The sequence below is a fragment of the Haliotis asinina genome, chromosome 11, assembly GCF_037392515.1.
Source record: "Haliotis asinina isolate JCU_RB_2024 chromosome 11, JCU_Hal_asi_v2, whole genome shotgun sequence".
Taxonomy (NCBI): Eukaryota; Metazoa; Mollusca; class Gastropoda; order Lepetellida; family Haliotidae; genus Haliotis; species Haliotis asinina.
Window position 1 is genome coordinate 16523624 of NC_090290.1, and position 15605 is coordinate 16539228.

General features: G+C 36.7%; 1 protein-coding gene and 1 long non-coding RNA gene across 2 annotated transcripts; both read right to left on the minus strand.

The window, feature by feature from the left end:
• Nucleotides 1-598: 598 nt before the first annotated feature.
• Nucleotides 599-1550, minus strand: LOC137255597 (uncharacterized). Its single transcript, XR_010954524.1, has 3 exons — nucleotides 1489-1550; nucleotides 867-957; nucleotides 599-675 (listed from the first exon to the last, which is right to left on the minus strand). It is a non-coding gene; the product is annotated as an uncharacterized lncRNA (long non-coding RNA).
• A 5495-nt stretch (nucleotides 1551-7045) lies between these two features.
• LOC137255308 (toll-like receptor 4) lies at nucleotides 7046-10962 on the minus strand. The gene is made up of 4 exons (XM_067792760.1): nucleotides 10916-10962; nucleotides 8979-9469; nucleotides 8687-8909; nucleotides 7046-7957 (listed from the first exon to the last, which is right to left on the minus strand). The coding sequence occupies exons 1-4, from the start codon at nucleotides 10937-10939 to the stop codon at nucleotides 7046-7048; spliced, it is 1650 nt and encodes a 549-aa protein (XP_067648861.1). The 5' UTR covers nucleotides 10940-10962.
• Between the last annotated feature and the right edge of the window lie 4643 nt (nucleotides 10963-15605).

Below are 15605 nucleotides of genomic sequence, written 5' to 3' on the forward strand. Positions count from 1 at the left end.
GGGGTAAGAGAGCAATGAATTGGCATCTTCTTCATCACTCACAACTGGTGAAGTCATTTCCAAGGTAAGTATAGTTGAAACCCTTTCCTTTCGTCGATCTGGCCAGTCAATAGTTTTCAGACTTTTCATGCGCAGTGCAATTTTCTGAAAATTAAACAAATATCAATCAACAGATAAACCATAATGCCAAGATGGATTGCAAATTATTAAAAAGGAAGTGTCGTGAAAAATTATTTACTTCATTAATCACCCCAACACAAGTTAAGCAGTTCATCACATTTAATGACATATCCTATTTTCTTATGGACACACAATCTGTTGCTCTGAAGTGACATGAAGTCACTGAAGTGTAATAACATGTTTATATATCACCATTAACTGACTTGATTCTTATGTTATGATTTATGAAATTATGATCTGAATCATGTGTTACATATCTTAAGAATGTAAAAAGCAATAATCCATAAACATTTTAAATGTATATTTCCGGAACTTAGAATCTGTCACACATTGTAATGAGAAGAATTGTTACATATTATTCGAATAGATATACTTACGGATTTCATTCTTTTTGGTTTTTTTGTTTTTTTTTGCTGCTGTTCTGTGTGACACTTTCTTTCCGGTTTCTTGTCTACTGAGATCATCACGCCTGTTCAGCCACTCTACAAAGCGCTTCTGAAAATGAAAATGAAAATGTTTAAAGTACTATACAGCATGTTTCACACATTTTAGTTCATCTGTTAGGCAAAGGTATTTATATATGCCATGCTGGCTTGGTTACTGAAGTTAACATCCATAAATCTGTCTTTACACTATTATTTAAATCATTAACTATTTATAATGACAGGCAGGTGAGTGAAAAGTACCTTCACAAGATCCTATTGACCATCCTTGGTCGTGATATAGTCACTTGTTTCTTTGACTACTATATTCATAGAGTCCTCGTCATCGGCTTTACTGAAATAAAAACAAATGTCATTTTTCTTGCACTTCATTCAATCATGCATTCAACACAATGTCTATTAAAATTAACGATCGTCAGTGAAAATTATACAACCAAGTAAACTGCAGATTTATAACTTTGAATACTTATATTGTTCTGAAAGTTTACCATTTTGTAGTTAAATGATTTAAAATAACTTCCAAAAAGGCTAACCATCCTTTGTGTTATTTCGTGCAAATTCTATGCACATCCTGTTTGCCAAAGTTATGCAACCGGTAAGTGAACAACTGACATAAAGATCATGATAAAAGAAGTTTAGTTATATCACATGACATAACCTTGCAGCAATTAAGCATTGTAAAATCAAGGGGTCAGTTTGATGGCAATTTCACACAGGTGTAATGTTAAACTGATTTAGTTTACCGGCTATTCAAATCCATTTGCAAATGATACTTTCATGTATTTTTCATTTTGAGAAAACGTACGTAGGGAAGTGAATTAATGAAATATTCAAAGTGAAATTACCTAGTAACATGAGCACATACCTTCGATAGACAAGGGTGATCCTCCAGATTTTTCTCACAACAACCTAAAAGATTAAATCAAATACGTTAAATATAACAGGTATATATATATGATTATGCTCAAAACGTATGTATTAAATTATTGAAAAATTACATGAAATTTTAAATGTATCCTACGCAGAGCTAACAGTTTCTTATATGAATTTAGTGTTTGCCTCAAATAGTTCAGAAACACATCTGACCCCTCTGAGCGAATTTGGAGGTAAACAATTTCATTTCACTAATGATCAAGGATTGCATTTAATAAATTACACCGAAATGTTGCCATTGTAAAAGCCCATAATTTTCATCATTCTTTAAAATATATCTGAATTGGTGAAATACATCTTGCAATACCCAGTAAACCCATGAGTGAACCACTACATATGGCGGATCTTTTTGATGCAGATCGTAATTCATCCCCCCCCCACACACACACACACCTTTTGTACAAGTGTTAACCGAGTTGCAACGCTAAAATTTGCAAACTATTAACAGGAGCACTAAAATCAAAAGTCTGCCCCTTTAAACTTAAATAAATACTTGTGGTTAGTACTAAGATAGTTACTTACAAATACAAGCTTGATGTATTCTATACCATGTCGATCTATTGAAATGGAATATAAACAAACTTATTTTTCAGGCCTATTTTACTTAGATTTAACGATAACATTTAAAAATAATACGAGCGAAAATATACATTCGCGGGATAAACTTTATAATCTATCCGGATTTCTGTCATTAACGCAATATTTCTTTAAACGTTATTTACAATAAAATACCCTTGGTCTTACCTGACACATCCGAGGTACTCCGAATTGCTCGCATCCGTTCTCTGCTTTCTTCTCCAAGTCGCGAATTCTTTCGTCGAGTGCTTTTGGGGAAAGTGAGGTGGCCATGGCAAAGTTTACACGACGCAGCCATCTTTACTTAAAGTTTTGAAAAATAATTCCTAGGAAAACAAATTTGTTCCTACCCGCCAAACAAGATGGCGTCTCGCTAACACTCACGGGAAATAGACAGTTTTGTCATTGTGTTTTTTTAAATAAATCTAATGTGATCATTTGACAGTAGATTTCCTCGTTCTACAACAAAAGAGGAAGGTACACCCTGTTGTGAGTTGTTTTGTTAACAATTAGATAGTCTCGCGTGGACGTGATCCTGTCGCCATTCGTTTATTTGTTTACATTGCCGACATCAAAGGGGAGTGTGAAAAGTGGAATTCAGCGGATTGAATGTAAGTACTCAAAGTGACAACAGTGAGCAGTTATGGTTTTAGCAGTCTTTTCATCGCATTAGCGTCACTGATTGCTTTTTCTCAGTGTCAAGCATCAATATGTAGACCTTGTGATTATTAACAGTGATTAATTGTGAAAACATGTTCACCTTACTTTAACATGCCCGAGCGTCATGAGTCCTACTGATTTAGCACTCATGGGAAACTTTATTGTGGCAAATAAGTTATTTTCTAAAATCCTGTCAGGAGAAGGTAGTATCCGGATATATTTCTGCTGGATGGACCCCCCCCCCCACGTACCATGTAAGTAATTTACGCACTGTGCTCACAACATTGTTTGTTCTTTTCAGTTATACACCCAGATCTACTATCCCTATCTACCCTTTAAGTTAACTTTACTACTATTACTAATATAATTTGGTGATGTGTCACAATTTCTTTGAAACCTTAATTCATTTGTCAATGTGAATGAAGAATGAAGCACAATCCCACTGACCCTTTGGCTATGATTTGTACATGCATAATTTCTGTAGACTATTCGTGGCACTTTCTGCTGCAGGGACACAGTTCTTTGTGGACATTGCGACAAGTAATTGTCAAGAAAAACAGCCTAAAATCACGAGAAATACTTTTCTGAAATATGGTTGGTTTCTACAATATTTGGTTTAACATGGGTACCCAGAGATATTCCGCATATATGTCTTCGTTATATCTATTCATATAATCTGTACTCCAGAAATATTTCAACCAAGTCACATCATACATTTATTAGTTCATCAAATTATCTAGTATCTTATGTTCTGTGTCAGTTCTGTGTATCCAGTTGTACCAGTTAATCAGTTTCATGGTTTGATAGATGTTTTATAACCATTAAAACCTTGTCCATCAGTACACGTTGCATGTGTTAGCCCTACAATGCATTGACATTATCATCACACCTCAAGTTTCATATTTCTGAAAGAATCGTTGTATCAGTTATTTGATTTACAGATATGGATTGTGGACCAACAAACTCGGAGAATGATGCCCGGTAAGGGAATCTCTTTTATAACAATATTATTCATATAGCTTTATAATGAAGCTGACACTGTTAATACATACAACAAACCTTTTTGACTTCACTCAAAGTGTAACTGTACATGGATTCAAGCATAATATATACATATATTTTAAATTCCAGGAGAAATACGGCTTTTCTGTCCTCACTGCCAGACGTCTGTTTCAAGAAAAACACGTTATCTCCATCTCCGTAACAAGATGTTTGTTAGTTTGTAAAGATTTTTCGGGTGAATGACAAATGTTTCATCAGGTTAGTCATCAAAGAATTTTTAGATTTCACTAAAAATCGAGTTTGCACTGTCACTTTGCTATCCATGTTTAATATATTTAATGTATGTATCATACATGTAACTGTAATAACTGAAAGTTAGCAAATGGTAATACGTATTTAATATTTGTAATACATGTTATCTGCATTATCATATATATTGCTGTGTTTCATTCATTGAATTGTCTCTCAGTTGAATTGATGATTCAAACTGAATGTCCTTTTCCTTTCCAGACACTGACAGTGACCAAGATATTAACAGCACATTCAAGGTTTGCGAGCTATTACCACCACAATGTGAGAGCCTGATTGATTCGGATTCAGATGTTTCGCCAGATATTAACCAGGACTCGCATACACCTACAAACATCTACAGAAGAACAAAGCACTTTGTGTACTGGCTAGCTCGTCTTCATTCAGTGTGCCTACTTCCTGAGCAATGCTTGTGTGCAGAGAATTCTGTTACTCTTCTCTGAGCGCCCCAGTTTCTTAATACAGCGAATTGTGTACTACTGCAACTGCCCTGTTGCATTAAAATGTGAGCTTTTCTAAGAAATGAAACAGTTGGATCATAATATTTCCAGCGTTTGTTTTTTGTTCAAATAAATATGTAATAAATATAACAAGATAATACAACATATTTCAGCTTTCTAAACTAAGCGAACTCTCATTGTCATCTTCCTTGTACAGAAACCTAGCGGAAACCTACATTACCCAAGATCCACAAGGTTTCCGCAAGACCAGAAACTTACTCACTCCAGCTATAAAGGTTTCAGTAAACTGAAACTAAATGGAAACTTCCAACTACAGTTTCAGTTGACGGAAACATGACGGAAACTAAGACTTGTTAGTTTCAGTTGTGGAAACTATGCGGAAACTCTCATTGCGCGTTTCCTGAAACTGAAACCTAACGGAAACCTACATTACCCAGTATCCATCAGGTTTCCGCAAGAACGGAAACCAAGTTATTTTTGCTGTGTTTTTTTTTATCTTTATTGCATAAGTTTGGTTTCTATGCCAAGAATGTTGCGGTATTTTTAACCGCCTGTAACATTCTATAAAATTGAAGACAGTTTGTCTTGACTAATACATGAGAAAAGTGTTGAAAAGACATATAAACACCGTCAACTTTTAATAGACAAGAAACACTGACGATGTCATGTTCACTTTTCTTTTGACAGATCTGACATCACTAACGACATTTCTATTAAACAAGAGGTTTGTTATGAAAGTCTCCTTGTTAGGTAACACAGGAATTATATTATGTTAGGAATTCTGTTTTTATTAACTGTCTTGGTTTGTCCCTCTCTAGAATGCATGTTGTTTCTGTCTTTTAGGTAAAAGACCAGTTTCAAAGCTGCAATTGAGTGGTCATAATATAAGGTCTCCAAAGTCAATACAACGTTTATTGTTAGAGTTTTTAAAGTGCAGGCAGGACTTCATCCTTAGTTAGTGGCTCTTCAGTTCTATCTGGATTTTCAGGCCTACGTGTATCTTGTTCACTAAATTAATTAATTCTGAATTAAATGAATTAAAATCTGAATCGTCAGATGAATGTTCTTTTGGAAATTATGGAATAAATGTGTAAATTCCTCCAGGGTGTCATCACCAGAAATAATTTGTTTACAATTATGCGTCTCTAGTTCTTTCATATTCTTTTCTGTTATGATTTCTTGTCTCAAGACTGCAAACACATTTACTGATACACTCTCCTTTACCTCATTTAACTTTAGATCTTACTAACATACACATTTCCTTTGATGTGATTGTTGTAATTCCGGGTTTACATTCTATTTCTTTAAAACATGTTTCTCCAAATTTACCCTCGAGGTTTTCCATCGATTTTTGTAGTTCATCGTCCTGTTTGCTGAACTCCTTTTTCTTGAATGAGACATAAGATTTTGAATTTAGGACATAAGGAGTGTTTTAGAAATAGATGACCCTTGATAGAAACGTCAATATTAGAAATTTAGTCAAGGTTATCCATATTATAGGCAGGGGCAGCAATATGAAAGTATAATATTTTTAAATTCCAAAATATATTTCCTATTCTGTAGCAGTGAATTACTAAACTTCCAGTGTAGTTCTTTCTGAGTTGTTTTTTTCATATTCAGGGTGAGGCTGTGAATGAGTGAATAAGTGAAATGTGAAAAATACATATGTTGTCGTAAACCGTGATTGCTATCCCGCCGTGTATCATTAAGTTCTCCGATTAACTCTGATAATTGATCTCTTGCCTTACACGTGTTGCCATTCCTGTAACTTAGTTAATATCATTTTATAACTGTCTAGAGAATCAGTGTTCGCACCATGCCTATTAAAAACTGACATTCTGCAGCATTTAGTATGATATATTGTAGAAGAAATCTCAGGAGTTTTGTATGAAAACTTGATGTATCTTACATGAAATGCAACACCCCGAGACTGGTTAGAATGGCAGTGCAGGATAATATTTTGACACTGTGTTGATCTAATATATTTTCTTCTTCATCCGTAAAAAACATGTGTATCTTGAATAAGTACAACAAAACATTCTTTGACTGTTAAAGTTTAAATAGAAAACTTTGACAATTTAAGACACCATAGGAAATGTTGCTATCCAGACTGAAACTGACCTATAGAGACCACATTCTTGCGGTTCACTCACCATACCTCAACAGAAAAGTACAAGAAACGTTCCATATGTTAATGAGATATTGAGGGACTGGAGGAGATAATGCTACACTCAGTCTGAATACAAGGAATTCACTTCAGTATTGCAGCAGGGTTGGAGTCTGACTTTATGAACTGGTAATTGGGTGCCTGATGCTGAGTATGTGGGTTCAAATCCTGAATGGGACTCAACCAAACAGAAGTACTAGAACCTGTACTTTTCAAAGAAAGTGTACTTCCAAATATAACATGTGTTTACATTAGACCAAATTCTAAAGAGCAGTGTCTATTCATATTCTTGGTCGATGGCTACATTTCAGCTCTCATTCCAAAGGTTGAGCCGTTTTAAGAGATTCTACAAGACTCTGCCAAAACGTCTCTTTTCCATACACATCTGCATTGTATTCTAGGTACGAGTTGTTGGAAAGAAGTAGAGCCATTTCTTTCGGCAGATCTTTCACGGGAACATGTTCATACATAAGAACCAACAGATTGTCCTGTCTACGGTTCACTCTTGACTGTAAGGCAATTTGATACTCAAAGACGCACCAGTCACTTCCAAGGAAGGCAGGAGAGAGAACAATCAAGGTTTTCCTACTGTTGTCGATGGCGTCGACTATATTGGAGGCAATTGCCTGACCTGGCATGAAGTCGCGTTGGTGGATACACATTCGAAGTCCAGCCTTGGTTTCAAGTTCAGGAATCATTTCCTCAATGACAATGTCTCTGTCAGATTCAGCATAGGAGACGAAGACGTCATATTGGTACTGGCGCTCTTCCACCACTTCACGGTTTCTCCAGAACCTTCTTCTACCTATGTGGTACATGTACCTGATACTCCAGCGATGACGATAACCTAGAGCAACGCAAATGATCAAAACGATACATATGCAAGAGGATGCAGTGACAATACCCAGAGCAGCATCAGCATGTTTGCATTCGGATTCAAGTTCCTCCACAATCTGACGAAGTTTTGCCATTGAGAAACTTGAAGCGTTATCATACTGACAGGTCACTTGAGACAGATTGCTGAGCTTGTGTAGGTTCAGTTTCATCCATCTGAGGAAGTCAATTGCTTGGCAAGAACACTGAATCGGGTTTCCTCGAAGATCTACTGTGACATTTGGAATCATTTCAAGCTCTTTTAAAGTATCCTTCGACAATCTTTGCAGCTTGTTGTTTGAGAGATCAAGATAGGAGAGTAATGGCATTGGTTTCAGTGTAGCTTCAAAATGCTGTAAGAAATTACCTCGGATTTGTAAGATTTCAGTATTTTTTAAGCCCCTAAAAATATTCCTTGGTAGGGATGTGATCACATTGTGTGATATGTCAAAGTGTTTCACATGATGAAGATGATGAAATGTATTGCCATCTTTGTCACTCTGAATTGTCTGACTGAGAAAATTGTTTGACAAATTTAAATGTGTAATAGAGTTGTTCTCTGGGATAACGTAAGATGCTATGTTGCTTAAAATGTTGTGTGAAAGGTCTATGTACTCAAGACTCGATATTCCGTCAAAGTGAATTGTTAAAAATGTCATCAAGTCATGTCTCATAGAGATTCTTCTCAAAGTGTTCTTTTGTAGGCTTACATTTCCCCATTTTCCTGTGTTAAAGCAATTATCTGCTATGATAGTGTGTAAATTTGGCGGAAGTGGTACACTGTAAGAAAGGGAGTTATCCTGTAAATAAGGCCAAAGGTTCATGAATGAGAGGTCTATTTTCTCCAGAGATTTTAATTCATCCAATATAAAAAGATACGGACCATAAGCGAATCGGTTTTCTCTAGCCGAGACAAATTTCAGTGTTTTGGGCAATGATAAAATTGATCCAGTCTCAAGATGAGTGATATCATTGCCATCCACATAGAGTTCTTCTAGGTTTGTGGTATTGAGATATTGAAAGTCACGTGTACTGGCTTTGTGACATCCCAAGGTTGGATATACGTAGTTCAGTTTCAATACCTTTATCGCTGTACCCCCAAGACCAAAAGAAGCTTTAGAAAAGTTTTCAAATCCCATGTTTTGGTTCAGCGACACGTCAATAGTGTGAAGACCTTTTAGAAGATGGAAAGTCAAATGTTCAGTGTCAATTATATTACAGTTGGATATGTTGACATATTTCAGGAAGGGAACGCTAGAGAAAGTAGTATTCCGAAGGATTTGCATATTACAAAATCCACTGTTGCTACCAGAAAGTGTTAGATTAGTAAGATGTTTAAGTTGACGAAATCCGGGACCAAAATCATAATGAGACCCATCCATATCTAACGACACTAGTGAAGTTAACTTTGACAAACTGACATCAGGATATGGGGTATTCTCGCTGTTGTTATTAATGCTAAGCTTCAGTAAGCTAACTAAAGGTTTAAAGAGTGTTGGTGCAAAGGAGTTATTGTCGTAACGTAAACGATTTGATGCAAGATTGAGACTTTGAAGCTGAGACAAGCCATAGAAGGAACCTGAATTGAGATACTTTAGGCTATTGAATGAAAGATCTAGCAACTTCAAAGCAGACATATGTACAAAAGCTCGGTTTGGTAGTTCGACGATGTTGTTGTGACTCAACAAGAGGGTCGTGACGTTCCTTGGTAGGCATGTTGGTACCTTTCTCAGGCCCTGGTATGTGCAGTTGGCTAGAATGCCACCGTGGTTCGGTTCAATGGATATAACACAACAGCCATTTTCTAGTGGTCTCACGTTCAGGGTTGTGTCCTTTGACAAGGAAGTTGATGCCGCAAGAAAACTCTGAAATTAGCGGATTCGTAGAGTCAAAACTAATAATGTGTATTTTTCAATACATGGGTGGCGTCTAGAGGTAAAATTATTGAGCAACTGGACATACGTAATTGTCAAACATTGACTTTGTGTTAATGTTATCTTTTCTCGGTTTAAAATGAAACAGAAAGAGATCACTTTTTGAACATCATAAATAAACATTAAAAGCTTATCTATTTGGTTTAAATGTACCTTTGTTGTTTGCACCTCAATTAAATACAGACTATCGAGAAAAAGAAAGGTATCACGTTTAAAGTAATTGTATAAAACACACAAATGCTGGTACAGGTCTGAACCCAAGCAAAAACGCAACATGCTCCGCATAACAACACAGTTATTAAAAACCTTCGTACGAATCGTGCATTTTGCAAAACGTGATAGTTGTAGGACATTGGTTCAAATATATAAATTGTGGTATAAATACAGATATTGGACAGACCCAGGGCAATCAGTAATACCTAGGCTTTACAACATCAGCTGGCAAGAACCAGGCCACCATCAGCAGTCTGATAAACACTGCCAGCAAACATGCCAGACCAAAGTCTCCCGGGATCGGGAAGACCAAGAGTCACGAAACCGACCGAAAACTGTTGTATCCGTTAGATTCACCTCTGACAAAGAGTGATGACGACGGCAGGACTAGGAATGACACAGGTCATCGGTTCCCAAATGCGCAGATCGATGCTAATGTTGATAATCACTTGATTGTCTTCTCCAGGTTCGATTCATTAACAGATCGCCGCCATGTGGCTGGAATATTGGAGTGCGGCGTTAAACTAAACTCACTCGAGTTTTCCGACTGCTGCCAAAAATGTTCAGTGGTGGAATGGTCGTGGTATGTGTCAGAGAACAAGAAGACAGGTTGTCCACTGAAGAAACCTGAATGCCGACACTGACGACATCAATGTGTGTAGGCGTGTTTGGACGCCCAGAGTAGTCCCTCGCTATTGATGACGTGTCCCTGTCTTCTCTTTGCTTATGTTTACATTTTATGTACGTGTTGAATTCACTCTCTTTTATGTTACATTTAACGTTGACCCCTTAATTCTTGCTTCATGAAATTTCAGTCAAATTATTGGAAAGTGTTTTCAGTTTGTAAAATATTCATCATAAATTTCACATACGTCAGTGATAACTTTCTTTTGTCCTGTAGTTTGTCATCAGATAAACAATAGATGGTGTCATACACTTATGAATGAAAAAGAAACAGCACTTCTTTGAGTAAAATTGCATTTTATCAAAGTGGCGTGAGTATCCATTCCTCTCCTTGCATATTTGCCTTTTTGAAGATACGTATATGAGATCAATACACAAACTATTTCAATAACTGTCACAAGCGGTTACACAAATATGTCTGTACACAACAAGGACATTAAAGATGAAATTGGTTCTTGGAGTGAACGACGCTATACTCACCAATATAATACCGGCCAATGTCATCTCTACCTGTGTTTTTCCCTGGTGTCTTCCCTTTCTCCTGGTTTGAAGATAATGACAACGTTCTGAATTGCTTCGTTTATTTAACCTGAACAAGGTGAAAACATTTGACGTAATAAAATCGATTTGATGAGGATGTTCGCTAGCGGTAAATAAACGTCCTCAATTAGACAAGCGTTACACAGGTGGATACAGAGACTGTGGATGTCGTTATTACTGTAATTCATGTTGTGTCAATATGAACCCTGCGCGATGTGTGTTTACTCCCGTGTATATGTACTTTATGCTATTGAAAACTGTGTCGCTACAAGGTAATTTTTGTACATCCAAGAATAGCTGTGCAGGTAGGAAAATTCGTCCTTTGTTGGAAGTTTTCCTCAGTTTCCTCAACCGACAGTTCAACTTATTGTACGTCACACGTCACGAGGGTACGACTACATTTGACCTGCAGCTACCTCCAGCTCTTTAGATGCGCCAAAGACTCCCAACACACCATACAGTCAATTTCTGTGCTGAAAAAGACAGTACTTAATTCACAAACCCTTTTGTCATTACGTAGTTTTATCCAGTGAAACAATTTGCATCACTGTGTTGTTCTTCACACCAAATGAAAACTGAAACTGTTTCTTTGCTGCGTAGACGCTCATCCCTGTGGTCTGCATCAATGGTTCTTTTTATCCCATAATATGGACAAAATATGTTACCCCACGACGGAGGGGTAGTTGGGTAGCCTAGTGGTTAAAGCGTTCGCTCGTCACGCCGAAGGCCCGGGTTCGATTCCCCACATGGGTACAATGTGTGAGGTCCATTTTCGGGTGTCCCCCGCCGTGATATCGCTGGAATATTGCTAAACGCGGCGCGAAACCAAACTCACTCACTCACTACCCCAGGACGAAAGCACATTTCGGTCAAGGTCACCCGAAAACCGACTTACGGGTGTACTGCAGCTAATGGGATCAAACATGTCAAAATGAATTGTCATCGATGGTTTACTTGTTGTTTGACGACGACGAGATTTTCAAGGCAGATGATGATGGGCTGTCTGATGCGAGTGTGGACCAGTGAATGCAATGATTGACATCATGACTACCTGTCTGCTTAACTATGATACGATAACCTGCATTAACAAAGTCCTCGAGCTCATCACCCAATCCTATTAGCCTCCTCTTTAGACAAACGTGAGTTAGAGAAGGCCGATTCTAAACCAGATCATAGGTCTCGTTATTGTTATCACTTCAGGGGAGGTGGTGTAAAACGCTCACTCGACACGCTGAAAATCTGGAATCGATTTCCCTCAAGGTACAATGTGTGAAGCCCAGTTCCCCGCCGTAATATTGCTTGCGTTTGGCTAAACGCGGTGTAAAACTAAACTCACTGTTATTACTAAATACACTATCAAATATGTTTCCATTAAAACGACGATATAGAAAACAGCTACATCATGGAAGCCTGTTCTTAATTTTCTAAAAGTAAAAACACTTTTAAAATAAAAGCGAATAGAAGCTTTCAATGCTGCAGTTGACAATTTCATAGACTTCCTTCTCATATCCTTTCGCCCTTGACGGATATGGGATGTCGCATTTTTTGTAGCCTGTCAGTTTCATGATTTCATGGTATTCGAGCCACACGTTGTCACAGAAAGTTGGCCGTTGCGACCCAGAGACAAGAGATCATGTCTGCTTTGCTTTCTTGTGGATGTGCTGAAGTTACTTTAAACATAATCGGTAAGATGTTGTGACGAAGAGCCATCGATCATCGACTAAACACTGTTGCGGGGCGATGTTCTGTGATTTTTCGAGACGTTATTATGTCAACCAATTAACATACACACACACACACACGCACACATCTGTGGCGGTGTACATTCAAAGTATACATTGTACATTTGGTATCCACTACCAAACTGCCATGCTACATTCCCTCAGAGGTCTGGTATATATGCTGGACGAAGTAAGTTAGGGATATTAGTATTTTTATGACTGATATTGCATCAGTATGTCAATGAATAAACACATCATTATTCATAATTTCAATATATATATATATACTGGACAAAATTAGTTGGGATATATATATATATATATATATCCCAACTAATTTTGTCCAGTATACTACAGATATATATATATATCTGTAATATACTGGACAAAATTAGTTGGGATATATATATATATATATCCCAACTAATTTTGTCCAGTACATTACAGACATATATATATATATATATATATATATATATATATATATATATATATATATATATATATATATATATATATTGAAATTATGAATAATGATGTATATTACATATATATATATCTGTAATATACTGGACAAAATTAGTTGGGATATATATATATATATATATCCCAACTAATTTTGTCCAGTATATTACAGTATATATATATATATATATATATATATATATATATATATATATATATATATATATATATATTGAAATTATGAATAATGATGTGTTTATTCATTGACATACTGATGCAATATCAGTCATAAAAATACTAATATCCCTAACTTACTTCGTCCAGCATATATACCAGACCTCTGAAAGAATGTAGCAGGCAGTTTGGTATTGGATACCAAATGTACAATGTATACTTTGAATGTACACCGCCACAGATGTGTGCGTGTGTGTGTGTGTGTGTGTTAATTGGTTGACATAATAACGTCATATATATATATATATATATATATATATATCCCAACTAATTTTGTCCAGTATATTACAGTCCAAAATTCCCGTCACGCAACCTGTTTTTGTTACTGTTTTTCTCATCACCCAACCGACCGTAAAAAAAATTATATTCGATTTATAAATACACAGTCATATTACGGAGAAACGCATTATTTTACTGACAAATGCGTACAACCTTGTGACTGTTAATATATGATCTAAAACGTTTTTATGTTCTCTATAACTGCATCGTTTACTTGAAGATCAGTCAGTGTTAGGGATTCAAAACTTTCTATGTTGACAAGAAATGTTTTTGTTGCCATGATTTTGTGTTCCTTACTTTAGAATATCCCCGATTGTTGTAATCGGAGAGGGGTATCCTGAAACTACATGCATAAATGTAGCTCTCCAGTCCCCACACACTATGTAGATAGAGCATCAAGTAGGTCCGACAAGCCCTGAATAACCACTTTTGGCTCTTTTATGGTCCGTTTTGTTCAAAAAGCGGACTGATGAACAACAGTGTAACTCGAAAGCTAATAAGCATAACATACTCAATGATATGCTGATCATAATCAAAACATCATACCAACTCTGTTAGGTTTTTGCAGAATTGGTGTCCTAATAATAAAAAAGTTAAATATCATTCAAATATTGACACTATTTGTTCACTATTTGTTACGAGGGAGGAGTCCAGACAAAGGAACAGCCAGGTGTGCGAGAAAGCATGAAGACAGCACAGCACAGGTTAATGAATACATAACTGGTGCACTGTGTTTCTCGAACACCTGGCTGTGCCTTTCCGAGGCAAACAGACACATTTTGGCTGAGCGTTGCGTTAAAAACAAACCGATCAAACAAGTGCGACACTGAGAATCCCCACCTCTGCACAATCGTGTCAGTTACGTTTGTATATAATCAAATTTAGTTATCGGAAAGCTGTGACAGAGAAATCCATTCGTTCAGATTCTGATGCTGTGCTATATGCCAGCACACATACGGTTGTAGCTGGAGTGAGAATGTGATTTGCTTGCTACGGATAAAAGAGAATTCTCCTGTAAATTGATTTAAATCTATATTTGGATTAAAGTTAGTAGATATCCACTGCTTCAAACTTGTGATGAATAATGTTTAAAGGTTAAATGCAGATATGCATCACCTAAACAATTCGCGAGATCCCTGATCTGCAGCTGGAATTGAAGTAACTGACACAAACAGCGGCCAATTAAGTGTGTATTTACCATCACACTGATGAAAAGTTTTATCCAACCAGTTGACTGTTTAAATAGAGGCAGGCAGTAGATCTCGTTATCCAAAACAGGCTACGACAGATGATATCGCGTGGGGCTTGACCTTTCGTCTTTGGCGTCATAGGGAACATGACCATTTCCATAAACTGGCGGGCTCTCCCAGCAGATTACCTTCTTGACAAATTTACCATTACACACAAAAGAAAAACATTCGATTCATCTTTGATTTTTGAAATAGGAGCCCATCAATGTTTTTCTACCAATGAAGCTTACAACGATGTGCCATATTGTCCGAAGTTGTGAGAAAAACATACGCACTCAGTGCCCCATAAGGAAGATTTAAAAAAAGTTTCCAAAATAGAATAATGGCACCAGATGTCTGCCGGGAATCCATTAATCATGCCCAGTCTGTTTTCACAAGTAATGTATACAATTCTTAATCTGACTTCTCGAGCTTGGTTATTTTTGTGCTGTCGAATCCTAATTGATTAGGCAAAGCTGATGATGTCATTCACTGGATTGTCAGATTTGGTATAGATTATTTAAAACTCATTTTATGTAGTTCAAATGTCATTGAGTGCAATTTAATATAACAAATAACTGAACTCACTGAAAGGAGACCCTTGTCTCAAGCCAAGAGTGACAAAACGAACTTTATTTATTGACACTTTATGGCCATTCAGTTCGTACACATACTGCATAGTCCTCTATGTCGCCATAGCTC